General features: G+C 55.9%; 1 protein-coding gene across 1 annotated transcript; it reads right to left on the bottom strand.

The window, feature by feature from the left end:
* Window positions 1-9,727: 9,727 nt before the first annotated feature.
* Window positions 9,728-15,318, bottom strand: SNAI1 (snail family zinc finger 1). Its single transcript, XM_004687472.2, has 3 exons — window positions 15,194-15,318; window positions 14,005-14,532; window positions 9,728-10,661 (listed from the first exon to the last, which is right to left on the bottom strand). Exons 1-3 carry the CDS (start codon window positions 15,273-15,275, stop codon window positions 10,477-10,479), a joined length of 795 nt encoding a protein of 264 aa, XP_004687529.1. The 5' UTR covers window positions 15,276-15,318; the 3' UTR covers window positions 9,728-10,476.
* Window positions 15,319-15,553: the final 235 nt, after the last annotated feature.

Here is a 15,553-nt window from a genome sequence, read left to right as displayed (position 1 = left end):
ATCTGAGTGTGATTTGTTGTAAGTTGCCTGGGGAGATACTCACCATCACTGGCTCTTAGGGAAGAACACCCCCCCCCCTCTGGGACTCGGTCTCCTCAGCTATGGATTCAGGATGTGAGGTTACCAGGGCGCGTGTCTGGCAGGCTATTGTGATAACCTTCCTTCAGTCCTGGGCTCTAGAACCATTTTGCTCTGCCTCCCACAGCCCAGGGATACAAATTCCTGTGGTTCCCTGGGACTGTATTTTGCACCAAGGTCGCCCACAACCTTCCTTAATTAATCCAGCAAATACCTCCGAGAGCCCACTGCCTCAGGCTCCCGGGTCAGGTGGGGTACTCTGTGGAGTGGGACCTGGGGAGTCAGGGAGGCCGTGAGTGGAGAGATTTGCAGAGTCGGGGATTGTCCATTCAGATATTTCAGGGCAGTGTCAGAGGTCAGGGCTCAGCCTGAGGCCTGGGCTGAACACAGAAAGGGGCGAGGGCTACCGAGACTCTGAGGAAGGGTCCAGTGGAAAAAGAAGCATAAAGAGTATATTTCATCATTTTCCTCCCTGTCTCCTGTCCCAAGGCCACTTTTGTCAGTCAGCACCAACCCTGTTTCCTGGCTCAAGTCCACAGTGGAGGTAGGCCCTGACTCACGCCCCATTCAGTCTTCACCTCCTGTCACCACACACAAGGACACTGCCCCCACCCCAACCCCCTTCTTCCTCCCCTGACTGCAGGGGAAGCCACTGCCTGCAGGTGCCTCCTATCTTGTCTCCCACTTCCTTTTAGTCCCCTCAATTTCCCACACGCAGCCAGAGGGAAGTCACTCTTCCCCATAAAATCCCCAGGTGACTTCCCATGGCTTAGAATAAAATCCAAACACCAGCTGAGCCTACAACATCCTGTAGAACAGCCCCCTGGCCACCCCATCTCCCTCCTCTCTCCCCTCCAGACACACCCACCCCCTTGCCACTTTGTGACGGCGCCAAACACTTTGCTACCCCAGGGCCTTTGCACTGGCTGCTTCCTCTGCCTGAACTTCCTCCTCCCACACTCCAGTTCTCCTTCCCTGGCTAACTGTCCCTCCTACACCACTTCTGGGAAGGCTTCTCCCATTGCCCCCACATACCCTCTAAGGAAGGCAGCGCCCTCCCATTGTACCCTACACCCTTTCAGGCAACATCACTCTCCTCCCTGGTCCTCCTGAGATCAGGTACTTGCCTGTCTGTGGACTGCTCTGAACAGGGCCTGAACAGGGCCTGGGGTCCTGCTGCCCTTTGAATGGGGCCTGAGCTGACCACAGATGGAGCTGAGCTATAGTCAGAGGAGCACACAGCTCGAGCCGCAGACCTGCCTTCTGTCCAGGGAAGACAGAGAGTAAGGCTGTAGGTTGCATCAGGACACACCCTACTCTCCTTACCCAAGACAGGGATCCCACTGGCGAGATCACCCTGGCCCTAGGTGGCACAGAGCCTAGCTCAAATCCTGGTACCTAAACAGAGTTACCACATGAACCCAAAATGCCACTCCTTTTTTTGTACTTTCTAGAGGGGGGGTTATGGTATGTCCATGACATCCTTTCTCCCCCTTGCTAAATCTACAGGGTTTCATGAAATGATTCATGAATTAGACAACATTCTATCGAATACTGTCTATTCATTACATCTTCAGAAACTTGTCTAAGATAAAACATAGCTATAACGAGACACTAGTAAGGATGTAGAGCAATGTGAGCTCCCCACACTGCCATGGTCCACACGGAAACCTGGCAGAAATGTTCACAGGATGCTATTCACAAGGGTCAAAGAGTGGAACTACCCAGATTACCATCAGCTGATGAAGGAAAAACAAGACATGGTGAATCCACCAAAGAAATATTACTGAGCCCTGAAAAGCTGAAGATCACTTGTTGCGATGCAGGTGTGTGCCTCAAGAGCATCAGGCTGATGAATGAAGCTGGTCATCAGGGACACATGTGACTGATATGATCACCTACTAAGGCCATAGAAACAAGTAGTGCCTGGTTGCCAGGGGTTAGGAGAGGAAGAAGTGGGGAGCAATTGCTCATGGATGTGGGGCTTCTTTTCCCTGTGATGAAATGTCCTGGGATGAGATCATGGGGCTGGTTGCACAACCTTCTGCACATATTAAAAACCACTGAATGTACCCTTCAAGTAGATGGATTGTATAATATATAAATTAGAGCTCAAGAACGGCATTAACAAAAATTCCTGTACCGCCATGACCACCGTGCTCTGTGTCCTGGGGAGAACCCTTGTCTTCCTGAGCCCACTCCTCATGAGGGTGGGACTCCAGGTGCCACCCAGACATCACCTGCAGCCCAGGGCAGGCCTGACTACTGAGTGCATCTTCCTTCCCTCTGGGACTCTGCTGCACTTTGAACATTGTGTGTATCTGGCTAGAAAGGAAAATACACACTTACATAGAAAATGCAGAGGTTCTGAGGAAGAAAATGAAAACCCCAGCACCCTGTCTCCAAATAGCACCACTCTGACCACCCCCCTCCCCAGCCACAGGGGTCCCTCCGTGAAAGCAAGCATTCAGAAAGAGGAGGTGAAAGGGCCAGGCTATCTTGTTGGGGTGCTTGCAAAGCTGTTTGGCTCACCTGTCAGCACGTGCCAGCTCCTGTTCAAGTCGACATGTTCATGTGAACATCCGGTTTCTCTGTGAAAATAGTGACTGCAAATTAACAGAATGCTGGGGGGGGGGCAGGGAAGGGGGGAGGAAGCAGTGGTCATACAAAGTGGGAGAGGTAAACATTACATACAATGAAATACTCCTCACCTGCACCTCAACCTACCCTCCCTTGAGGGAAACCACTAGAAACATTAGGTATGAATGTCTTTCTTCTGGATCCTTCTTTTTACTTTTCTTTCTCTTTTTTCTCCTTCTTAAATAAATACTATTCAATTGATCGATGAATATTGGCCGATAAATAAGCACCAGCCACCGGTTCATTTGTGCATTCAGTCATTCCACAAACACCTGGAGCACTTCTCATGTGCCAGACTTGTTCTTTCTCTGTCCATACGCTGCAAACACGACATGTTCATTAAAGATTGTGTCATCCTTTATAACAGCTGCAACAACTTCCCACGCACAAGGACCCCAGTTAACTCTCCCGGTTCCCTTGGGATGGGCATTTGAGTTGTTGGCAGCATTTGCTCTCTTGAAAACTGCTGGCTGGAGTGTCCATGTCCTTTTCATTTTTGTCTTGGGTCAGAGGTTGACCATATTTCGGCGCTGTGCAAACAAGGCCCCAGGAGGGCCGGCATTCGTCCAGGGGCACCCAGTGAGGTGCTCATGGTGCTGAGGCCTGAGGGCCTTAGGAAGTACCTGCCTGTCCTCGGGTCATTTCCTGTGACCTGAAGTGATTTTCTCAGGGGATCCCCGCCCCAAGTACCCCCATGGGCAACCCTTGGGGTTCCTTTCTCCTCACTATGGGTGTTCAGCCCCAGCTAAATAGAACTGGGTTTACAAGCCAGGGTTCCCCTACCTGAGGCCCTTCTAGCTCCAGGCCACAGAGGAGCAGAAAGCCCACTTCAGCCAACTTCATGGAGAACCCCACTTCCCTATTCACACCCCCCCCCCGTTCAAGGCTCCAGGGCACACAGGATGCCAGCTCGGGGCCCTATTTTTAAAGGACGGGGATCACAAAGAGTCAGAAACATTGGATGACCCCCTGTGTGACCCTGGGAACGTTTGCTGCTCTGTCAGAGCCTGGATTCTACAGCAGGTAAAATGGTTGTAATAAAGCTGTGTTTACTGAGGCTTCACTTGGTGCCAGCCAGCTATTTATAATTCCCTCGTTTAACCCCCCCACCCTGCCTGGCAGGGTGGGGGGGGATTGTTCTAAGAAGAGGGAGAGATTCCCTCAGAGAGGTTAAGCCGCTTACCCTGGGACGCACAGCACGCAAGCAGAGCAGGAAGGGCTGTTCGCCGCCCTGCTCCTGTACCCCCATGGCCTAGGGGTGTTATGAGGATTAACTGACATGACCTGTGCAAAACAGATAGTGAATAGCAGGAAATGTTTGCTGCTGTTGTTGTTACTATTATTTGCCTGACTGGTTGGTCTCTGTTTCGCTGGGTCTTTATTTCCCTCATTTGCTGGAAAATCCAGAGGAGGCCTCATCCCAGCCTCGTCCTCACTCTCGTTGTCCGTGGGCAGCTGCCAGTCACCCCGATATCTCACCTCCAACCGCCTTATCCACCACCAAGAGGGCAGAGGTGTCCCTGCCGCTGGCTGCGCCCCCTCCCTGAACCCTGATAATCCCCTAGAGAGCAAATCTACTTCTGTGCCCTCCAGGCTAGATCCAAAACTGCCCCCAGCTCCACCTCTCCCTCCTCATCACTGCTCACCCAGTAGCCTCTGGGATCTGGAGTCCGGGGGCCTTTGTCTGCTCCCCTCTCTCTAGCAGGAGCCACAGAGGCAAGTTGGATTCCCCAAATCTCCTCCTGAGACCCTGACTCCCCCTCAGGGGTGGCTGAGTAAATAATAAAAAGCTGTTGTTTTCTTTCAGGCCCTGAAAGGACTTGGCACGCCCTTGTCTGGAGCCTGCCTTGGGCTCCAGGTGTCTCCAGCGACACCTCCAGGACCTCTAACAGTGGCCTTAGCCAGGAAGCAGGGTCTCAGGAGATGTGGCCAGACTCAGGTGGGCTCCAAGGTCAACAGCCAGTGCCTTCGAAGGAGAGGTGCGGGCACTCATGGGGAGGCCGGAGGAGATGGGGGCAGAGCCTGGGGCCGAGCAGCTCCAGGCCCAACCAGTGACGGGCCACCAGAAGCCAGAAGAGCATTGTCCTCTTTGTGCCTTCGGGGGACACACCCAGTGATGCTTGGTGTCAGCTTCTGGCCTCCAGACTGTGAGAGAATAAAGTTCTGATGTTTTAAATCATCCAATTCATGGTAATTTTTTTGTGTGTGGCAGCCCTGGAAAATTAATATTTGGCCCCACTGTGCATCTCCACCTCAGGGCCAAGGCCCAGGATGCAGAGTGGAGGTGGGTGGCCCTGCCTTCCCGGACCTCCTCTCTGGAAGCTTCTCCCGGGCTGCGGAAACCACACGGGAGACTCCCACTTTGCTGGGTGCCCCTGGCTACCTCCCACCTCCTACCTTCCTCTCTGCTCAGCCTCCAGTTGCCTCCCTCGCTGGAGAAGGCTGTGTGGGGTTTCCAGAAGGCTGGCTAAGTGCTCCAGAAAAGAGCGTCCTGGGCGGGATCTGCCAGAGAACTAGGCAGACAAATCCACCCACGTGAAGCTGGCATTCTGGTGGGAGACAGACAGCAGAGAAACTGTGAATAGTGAAATACATAGTTGTCAGATGGTGACAAGGACTATAAAGAAAAAACACAACCGGGGAGGGGCTGGAATGCGGAGGGGAGAGGGATGGTGGGGAGCTCAGCCCTGGATTCTCTGGAGGCTCAGATGGCAGCAGACAGCCGCAAAGGCCCTGTGGTGGCCTGGTGTGAAGAGGCTGGGGAGGGCAGGAGGCAGAGGGGGTGTGGCCGGACAACGGGGGGATTCTCCTGTGAGTAAGAGGCAAAACCACGTTGCATCTTGCTGTTTCTTTTTCAAAAGCCGAAAGATATAAACTAAGTTTAGGCCCGGGAGGGGCACGAGGCCAGACTGCTGGTGCGGCACAGGCTGTCTCTCGCACCCCGTCTCCTTTGTGATTTGCTTCGCTTCACACCTCAGTTGTGGGTTCTGCTGTCACCCTCACCCCATTGCCCCCAAGTCCTAGTTTCCTCCCACATCTCACCCCTTCTTTCTGGTGATTACCATTTTGCTGCCAGAGTCTAAGAGTAAATGTTTTGTTTGATTGTTTGCTTTTTTTTTTTTGCATTCCACCTTCATCAAACATTTTGTCCCTGAAGTAGGTTCGTGTCAAGTTGCTCTTTACGTCGTCCCCTCCACTCCCATCCACGCAGTTTCAAGTGGCAAGGTTTCACCTTTTTATGGCAGAGTAGTATTCCATTGTGCACACATCACATCTTTATCCCTCATCCACCCGTGGGCATTTAGGTTGTTTCCCTGTCTTGCCTGTAGTGAACAATGCCACAGCTAACAGGGGGACCTGTTGTGTTTCAACTTAGTAAGATTTTAGGGAGATACCTAGAAGTGGAGGTGGGAGTCCTATTCTTAATTTTTTGGAGGAACTTGCATACTATTTTTCAGAGGTTGAACCAATTTCCATTCCTACCAACAGTACATGAGGGCCGCTTTTTTTTTTTTAACAAACAATAAAACAATTTCTGGTAATACTTATGAAACTGACAATTTGAATCCAAAGAGGAGCGAGGGGGACAGAGCCCACCAGCATGCCCCTACCCAGCTCCAGGCGCACCCATGAGCTGTGGGTGCTCACGGAGAGGGCCCGGACGAGCCCTGGCCCTGGGCCTGTCCACCTGGACACTTCTGCAGGACCAGCTCTACAGCCAATCTATTCCCTGGGTTCCCTGGAAAAACCCAGCACGGGCTCTAACAGCTCAGTGTCTCCCATCCCCGCCTGAGCTGCTGCCTGGACAGAGCAAGGCAAGCTCTTCCCGACAGGAGAAAGCCAACCAGTAGATGCGGGAGGGAAGCGGGAGCTCCAACTGCCGTTGGTGGCCACCGTCATGGTCACTAATTTAGGCCAAAGTCACTGGTGCAGGCTCGAACGTGTGGGTGGAAGCTTGAGGTTAACGGGATATTCACACGGTCTGGGAACGTCTCCCCACAAGATACGGACTCAGCACAAAAGGAGAAGGGGCGCTCTATCCAGAGGAGACCCGCAGGTCCTGCCTGACCAGGTGACCAAGGTCGCAGTGGTGGGAACAGCCGACCTCCAGGCCCCCGGGCCCCACGGCCCCACTCTGTGCTTCCACCAGAAACATGCCATTGAGTTTAATCATGGAGAAACATCAGGAATGTCTTAAATGGGGCACTCACAACAAAAAAGCTGGGTGTTCTTTTCAAAAATGCCTACATCACCACAATTAAAAAAAAAGCTGGCCCTCCCTGGGGGCGCAGCGGGTTAAAGCACTGCACTCAGAAGCTAAGGCCCCTTCCGCATGAGTTCAATTCCCGCCTGCCCGGGAGGTGACCCCATGGCGCGGCAGACCTCTCCTGACCCGCCCGCTGCTCCCCTCAGCAGTGTACTTTGTCGACCTGCCTGTTCTGTTCCCCACTCTGTCTCTGGTGAAGCCTCTCGCCGCCCCTGAGCCTCTGACCTACACCCCAGTTCTGTATGCACAAGTAAATAAATCTTTAAAAAAAAAAAAAAAGCTGTCTCCCCATACAAAAACAATTACACGCGTGGTCCCAGCTGAGGAGGTCCCTGACCTTCCTGGGCTCACCCCAGGGGCCCGGAGCTGTGGCGCCGCCAGAGCGAGCAGGACTGGACCCCACACGCGCTGCCACCTTGCCTCGATTCCCAGTGCTCGTCCTTAAGAAATACCGCGTGGGTCTGTGGATGTTGGATGCATAGTGGGAGAAGGCACGACCAGGATAAGATGCTAACATTTGGGAGAATCTGGGAGGATGGCGGTTTATGGTACTGGCCTGTCAGGGCGATATTATTTCAAAATTTAAGAAAAAATGGTTTTTAAAGCTAAAATTCTGCAGCTCCTAAGCCTTCCACCTGTCTCCATCCACCCCATCCCTCCTCCTCCAACCCAGAAGAGTTTGTATTTGTTTACTGCAAGTCCTCCAGATTCTGTATGCAAATACAAGCATGAATAATGTGCTCATTGCCACCTCTCTTCTCCCCACAAAAGGGAGTGAGTCCTGCGTGTTATTTTTCCTCTTAGCAACACGACCAAGCCGAGCGGGGTTGCTCCACAGCAGGCCTCATATCAGAGGGGAGGAAGGTTCTGGTTCCTTTCCCAGCCCCATAGGGCTCCCCACCCCCGTCCAGGTCCAACATCCCTTTTAATGACCCCAAATTACTCTCACCTGTACTGGGGGGGTGCCCGGCTCCTCAATACCTAAATCTAACATCCATTCCCAAGGTCACCACCAATATGGGCTGGACTCAAATCCTGACTCCTCACTGGCCACCAACTCTGCAGCACCTGGCCTGCTGGCCTGCCCCACCCTGCCCCGCCCCTCAACCCCAGGCCCTCTACCCTCTGGACTTCCTCAGTTCGGACAAGCTCTTTTCAGCCGTAAAGCTTTTGCTCTAGCTGCTCCCTTGGAGACTGGATCTTTCTGCTTCGAGTTTCAGCTGGGGTGTCCAGTCTCCATCTGGCTCTATCTGGGCCTAATGCAAGGACCCTCCTACCCTGTGACTCCCTAGCACTGTACTAATTCCATGACGGAAGAAAAGCGGTTTCTCAATCACTTCTTTCTGTCTCCTCCACCAGTTCACATACCCACAGCTCTCACCTGTCATTCCAGGCCCTAGATATGGGCTCAGCACACACAGGGCTCACCAAGCCGACACTATCAACACCCCTTACAGGCACTAGTCACCCCACTTTGTAGAGACAGCAACTGGGGGATCAAAGGGGAGATTCCCGCTCGTTACCGAGAGACACCTGACTCCAGGCTGACAGGAACATCAGGCTGCTGGCCTGTGGCCAAGAGCCTTTCCCACCAGGTATGTGTGAAGTCACTGTCACTTACTCACCCGGCATCAGTGCCAGCACCTTCTGTGGGGTGGATGAAAATGGCAGCCCAGGGGCTCCATCCACAGTAGGGCTGCAGCAAGCTGGTGCCCAGCCCCCTCCCCCACAACTCCCTAACTTCCCTTCAGGGAGGCCAGCTACAATTTGGCGATTGTTAGAGAACTTTTTTTTCTTTGGGAGGAAAGCTGCAAGTCATTAAGGGCTGCTCCCGGCCTGCGGGTCACCATTTCCTGTTTAGAAGAAAGAATCATCTCTCCTTTGGAACACGAGGCTCCCGCCCCGCCTGACGCTGGGACTTGGAGGGCCGGAGCCTGGGCCTGCTCAGCTCAGCAGGAAACTGGCACCTCTGCACCTTTTGTGCTCAAAAAAGGCCATTTTCTCCCAGCCCCATGAGGGCCCCAGAGGTGAGGTCACCAGGACGGATGGCCAGTGGAGTGGATTATCCCAGCCCGGGATGCAAGCTGACCGTCTTCCCGTCCGGTCCTGGAGCAGGAAGCTGAATGACCCCTACCCTTTGGCCTGGCTTCTCACCCTCCTGGCTCCAGCCAGCCAATTTCCTTGCATCAAAGGCCATTTGGTACCCAGTGGCCAGACAGAGGTGTGGGTCCGACAGGGAGGCTGGAGCGGGGCCCAGAGCCTTGGAAACAGGAAGGACATCCTCTGTCCTTCTTGCTCACTGCATTCCACCCTCTCATGGGGAGAAGCAGCCAGTCCCTCCCGGAAAGACCCGCAGAGCTGGGGCACAGGCACCCGGCCTGCCTAGATAAGACCCAGGAAGCCAGCTCTGTACCCCCGGCAGGGTAAACGTCAACAAGCGGTGTAAGAAGCCACCATGCAGAGGCCTCCAGGGGCCCCGACCCCCTCCTCCTCCGCCAGGCCCACCCACCTTGTCAGAAAGCCTCTGCACAGCAAGGGCCCTCCAGTGACCACGTGTTCCAGGGGACGAGCTTTAAGGCTGGCCAGGAATCTCTGCCTCTCCTCCCTTCCTAAAGGTGCTTCAAAACACCCGCAGAACACCCACTCCTGTCTTGAGCCAAACAAAGGTTTTTATATATAAATTAACCACTTTATTGAATATCAATAAACTGTACAATATAACTATACAAAAGGTTTCTGTAGTACAAAATGTTGCTTGCAATATAAATACCAGTGTACCTTTAAAAGTGTAAACATCTTCCCAGGCTCACCTGTCAGGGCCCCGAAATAGTTCTGGGAGACACATTGGTCTGGCCAAAGCGCCCCACCCGGGCCCCTGACAAGTGACAGCAATTACTCACAGTCCCTTTTGAGACGTTGTTAAATTGCCCGTGAAACAGGTGCCACCCAGACAAACAGGAGGCTGAGATGGCGGCCCGGGCCGGGGCATCCCGGGGTCTAGACATGTCCTGTGTCAGTGGCCGCCCCCACTCCACTGGCACCTGGGGGTGGATTATTGCATAGTCAGTCACCTCCTGGAGGGGTGGCCTGAGAGTTCCTGGGTGGGGGGAAGTGGGGTCCCCTGAGTGGGACGGGAGCCTCCTAGTCTGTCAGCTTTTGTCCTGTAGCCGAAAGCAGCTATATCCAAACTTGGGATACACAGACCCCAACTCAAGAATGTTTCGGAGCGGTGGGTGCCAGGAGGGGTCTCTGCAGCAAGGCACACGCCGTCAGCTGTCCATTGAGGGCCTCTTTCTCAGCCCTCTGAGGCACCCCAAGAAGAGAGAAGGACCTGGAAAATGGTCCTCAGAGTCCTGTGGGGTCAACACAGCCAGAAGCGGGAGCTCTGAAGGAAATTTGGTGGCCATGAGAAGGATGCGGGGTCCCTTCCTTCCGGAGTGGGGGGAGGCCGCTGGTGAGGGTTCTGTAGAGGTGGGAGGAGCCCCAAAGGGTCAGCGGGGACCCCCCGAGCAGCCCGACTCCTGGTGTTTGTGGAGCAGGGACATGCGGGAGAAGGTCCGGGAGCACGCCTGGCACTGGTACTTCTTCACGTCCGAGTGGGTCTGCAGGTGGGCCCGCAGGTTGGAGCGGTCGGCGAAGGCGCGGCTGCAGTGGGAGCAGGAGAAGGGCTTCTCACCTGGGGGGACGAGTGAGAATGTGTGGCTGCCAGGTCACAAGCTGCACCCCACCCTCCTCTGGAGCCCAGCTCCCCCAGCCCCGACCAGAACCTTGGCCAGCACAAACACACAGACCCAACTAAACACAGGCCCAGTGTCCATGGCCTGGCGCTGACTGGGAGTCCTACTGCCCTTCACCATGTGACCCGGAGCGCGTCTGCCCCGCAGGGCCTCCCTCCTCTGCCCATCTGTGAAGTAGGGCTGGCCGGTGAGGGGGCAGAACCAGTATTCCACTCCATGGCGGCACTGAGCTCAATGGCAAATGTCGATGACCGCGATGGAGACACGATCACCGATGCCAGGGAGTGAGGCGCACCCCTCTCGCCCTCCTTCACCCCTCATCCTCAGCTTGAGAGGACAAAAGGAGGCAGAGAAGCTAAGCAGCACCCTCAGCGTCACCCAGCAGGAACCAGGGTCCTGATTTTAGACACTGAACGGCTGCCTCTCTGGCGGGGGAGGAGGGGTCTGCTGGGTGTCAGTCCCACTCCTGGACTGACTTGGTCTGGGGCCAACCCGGCTTCAGCCTTACGAGCTCCCTGCCCCTCCCCCTGCAGTGAGGCCCATGGACGGCAGCTTCCCATCACAAATTGCTGCTCACACCCAGAGGAACTTCAAGTCTTGTCTATCCCTCAATCAGATGCTGAGTCCCATGGGAGGGCCCCAGGGGCCATTCCAAGCCCCCAGCCCAAGGACCCCAGGAAACTACAAAAACTTGTTACCTTGTGGCACGTTTAAGCCCCTCCTACCCCCACCCCCCCCAACCAACTACCTGCCCGGGGAACTGGCTGTGCAGCACATCAGACTGGGTACGCAGTAAGTGCTCAATTAATGTTTGCAGAATGAGTGAGTCTGCTTTTGTTAAAGGCCTCAAAAGCCCGACCCCCGAGTCAGCAGATAACCCCATGCATGTTTCCCATGCCTGCCCCAACTCAGGGGATGTGGTTCATCTTCCAAAAGGCACTGACAAGGTTGTATTTTATTTCAGCGCTTCCTAAAAAGTCCAATACTGACTTACCCAAATCCTCGAGCTGCTACTACATGCAGGCACTATTCTATAATACTGTCCCCCCCAAATACACTTCTATCCACCCACCCCCAGGCTGACTGCCCCAAGGCCAGAGCCTATGCCTAAATCTCAGTGCTGGAATTTAGAAGGCTGGGAACAAATGGACCCCACTGGTGTGCCGGGTGCCCAGGGACACCTGCCAGGCACACGGGAGGGCAGGCCCAGGGAGGTCCCAGCCGGGTGCCTGTGAGACGCTCTCCATGGCCTCAGGCCGGACCACCAAGGGGGACAGAGCCAGAGGCTGGGGGTCACCGAGCGATGTGCGTCCTGGAATTTGTGAGCGCCCTCTGCCTACAGTTCTGAAGGGTTTGATGACTGCACACCACAAGGTCCAGGTGCAGCTCTTCCCCACTCATCTACTCCCTGGACAACTATGGGCGCCCAGTCCAGGGCCTGTAAAGGGGAGGGAAACCTGGGGTCTCCAGGCCCTGAAAGCCACCACCTTCTCCCTCCTGGACCTCTGGGCTGTGACTCGAGGAAAGAACTTTCTCTCCAACCATGGTTTCATCATCTGTGAGGTGGGGGGTTGTGAGGCACCTTCCTCCCAGGCTGTTGGTGGAATTGCCTGTTACCACAGGTGAGGGCAGCTCGGCCGGCCCCGCCTCCCACACCTCACTGAGAGGTTATTCTGATGTTTGTGTGCTTGCATGTACACCTGAACCAAGGGGGGACTAGGGCTGGGGTGCCGGGGTGCAGGCCTGTCTGTGCACACAAGCCAGGGGCACAGACCTCCACCCCTCAGACCTCCCGCCCAGACGTCTTCATGGTGCTCCTGGCGAGTGTGAAATCGGCACCAGGCCGGCGGGGACAAAGGCCGCCGAGGGGGGCACTGTACATGCGATATCCCCCGGATTAAAGGGGCCTGACACGCTGTGGGCCAGCAGCTGCGGCCGGAACAGGTGCTGGGCACCACTGCCCCATGCACCTGCTCCGCCCCCCGCCCCCACCCAGCGGGCCCACCATTAAGGCGCACAATGGGAGTCCATGAGGTCGGCACTGGTGCATTTCAACAGGCTTTTTGTGTCTGAGCCATGCCTTTACATGAAAATATCCCCATGGGAGGGTAGAAGCTGGGGTAGGAGCCCAGGGGCAGGGTGCCCAGGGCTGTGCCTCCTGCAAATAGGGCCCTCATCAGTGGGGCAGGCACCCATTACAGGGGCCGGGCAGTTGGGTTTTCCTTTAAAGCCACAGCCATGCACAAAGTGAGAGACCCAGGCACCAGCCCCGAAGTTCAGGAGCACTTCACAGGCCACACAAGAACGTTGGCAAAATGTCGGGCCCCGACAGGGCCAGAACTGAGACACCACTGCCAGCCTGACCCCAAAGCCGAGACTGTCATGACCTCTGAACCTCCTCCCTCAACAGGCAATCCCTCTCCAAGGAGAGGGCCGCCGTGATCCAGTTCTAACAAGATCGCAGATACCTTCCCCATTTCCAGAAGGCTGAAGGGTGGCAGAGCCTCCTGTCACAGCTTCTATGAGCCCAGGGCTGCTGAAAACCAAGACAAGGCTGTTTCCTGCCAGCACCTGTGAGACTGGCCTGAGCGGTCTGCTCCCCACAGGGGGTGTGGAGTGCAGATCAACCACCATCATGAGAATAGATTATGACAAAGCAGATTAAAGGGCCACTGATCTTGAGGACCATCTTGTAAAATCCCATCACAGTCCACCCTAATCTAATAATTATGCTATCAGACTCCCTATACTCAGAGAGCATCAGTCAGTTGTCTAAGACCCCACAGCACTGGAAGCAGGATGCCAACTATTTTCTGTGAGTGCTTATCAAGTGCCAAGCAATGTGGGGTGTTCTCTGTATGCACAGAAACCCCACAAGGTGCCCTCGGGATCATTTTACAGAGGAGGAAACTGAGGCGCAGAGGTAAAACATCAGTCTTAGGTTAGAGGGAGAAACCTCCAAGCAAGATTCAGAGCCAAGTGGGGGGTCTGACAACATCCTGTCTGCTGGGGGTGGGGGTGGGGGAAGGTGGGTCGAGGGAGGCCCCAGGAACAGCGAGGCCCCTTCACACCTGGCCCCGACAGCAAGGTGTTAGTTGCACCTTTCCCATATCCAACTCCAATCCATTTGGCTGAGAAACCGAAACTGCAGAGGAACTCGTAAAGTTACCGACTTGGCCCATCTGCTTAGCCAACGAATGAACGCATGTTCCAACCAAACATTTCCGAGAGAGCGCGAGACCCGTGAGCTGGGAGCAGAACGCAGGGGCTGGGGGAACTCACCTGTGTGGGTGCGGACGTGGCCCTGCAGCAGCCAGGGCCTGGAGAAGGCCTTCCCGCAGGTATCACAGACGCAGGGCAGCGTGTGGCTGCGGATGTGCATCTTCAGGGCACCCAGGCTGATGTATTCCTTGTTGCAGTATTTGCAATTGAAGGCCTTTCGAGACTGGGGGTCCTTGACCACAGAGAGCCCGGCCAGCTGCTTGGGCAACTGGCCCAAGCCAGGGAAGGCAGCATAACCCTCGGCCTCCAGGGAGGAGGCTGAGGTGGAAGAGAAGGACGAAGGAGTTGGTGAGGGCGGGCTGGGGGGCTGGGAGCCTTTCCCACTGTCTTCATCCGACAGGGAGGTCAGCTCCACAGCTTTGGGGATCTCCTGGGGCAGAAGGGAGGCCCAGCCGATGGGCTGGGCTTGGGGTGCTAGGAGAGAGTCCCAGATGAGCGTGGGCAGTGAGGCGGTGGGGTTGAGGACCTCTGGAGGAGGGATGGCTGCCAGCAGGTGGGCCTGGTCGTAGGGCTGCTGGAAGGTGAACTCTGCGGGACACAGAAAAGGGCAGGGAGGGCCAGACGTTAGATGGTTCAGTCAGTCAGCAAACAGTGACACCCAGTCTCTGCGAGGAGAACGGACACTTCTGATGGGAGTTTGACAGGTTCTTGCCCTGGCAGAGCCCCGTCCTCACCCAGATGACCTGGCTCTCCCACCGACCTCCAGCTTTTACAGGGACCCCCATGTCCCAGTCGCAACTCAACAGAGTCATTCCTAGGTCTCCTTCCGCCTGAGTCTCCCCTTTCCAGCTAGAGGCAAGGCCCCAGCCCCTAATCTCCTCAACTCACCAGGCCCCACCCCTTCCCAATCCCCCTCCTCATACACATCTTGGCTCCCAACCCCTCCCCCAAATCCTCTGGACTCCGGACTCTTCCCAGCCTCCGCGGCGTCCCTCAGGATAAGCCTCCTATCATTTCCACATTCGGGGCTCCCGCGCCTCTCTCCGGAGGCAGCAGCGAGCTCAGCCCAGACCCCAGCCCTCGAAAAGCCCCTCCTCAGCCGCCCTGACTCACCTGCCCCTACCCCCTTTTCCCTACGCCACGTCCTTTGCCTCGACTTGGTCCCCAATTTCCCTTCGCCCCAAAACACCTTCGCGCAGCCCTCGTCAGTCGACCAGTCGCCCCGCGGTCCGGCATCCCAGCCGCTCACCTGGAGAAGAGTCGTGCAGCTCGCTATAGTTGGGCCTCCGGCGGGAGGCGGCGGACTTCCTGACGAGAAAGGAGCGCGGCATGGTGGCCGAGGCAGCCGGGGTCGCCGGGGTCGCCGGGTTGTGCTGGGACAGCAGGAGCCTCCACCCGCGAGGCCGTGCAGGTCCGCTCTGAGTGGAAAAGCTGCCGCCAGCTCCCTTAAGTACTCCAGGCGCGGAAGGGCGTGGTCTGAGTAGGCCACGCCTCTTTCCAGCCCATGGCCAATCGAAGCGCTCCTTCAGTGGGGGCCACGCCCAAAGCAGGTGCTCTAGGGGCTGGCCCGGCCCGCGCCGCGTGGCGCTGCGAGCCGGGCGTGGGCCGC

The sequence above is a fragment of the Condylura cristata genome, unplaced genomic scaffold, assembly GCF_000260355.1.
Source record: "Condylura cristata isolate star-nosed mole 26May11 unplaced genomic scaffold, ConCri1.0 scaffold00022, whole genome shotgun sequence".
Lineage (NCBI taxonomy): Eukaryota > Metazoa > Chordata > Mammalia > Eulipotyphla > Talpidae > Condylura > Condylura cristata.
The sequence above is the reverse complement of the archived record's forward strand: the minus strand, read 5'-3'. Positions and strand labels throughout refer to the sequence as shown.

Bases quoted from the DNA above. Each gene is read 5' to 3' on its own strand.
- SNAI1 (XM_004687472.2), bottom strand. From the start codon at position 15,275: ATGCCGCGCTCCTTTCTCGTCAGGAAGTCCGCCGCCTCCCGCCGGAGG. The intron at 14,533-15,193 runs GTGAGCGGCTGG...TGTGTCCCGCAG, and splicing joins GCTGCACGACTCTTCTCCAG to AGTTCACCTTCCAGCAGCCC. The intron at 10,662-14,004 runs GTGAGTTCCCCC...TCGTCCCCCCAG, and splicing joins CCACGTCCGCACCCACACAG to GTGAGAAGCCCTTCTCCTGC.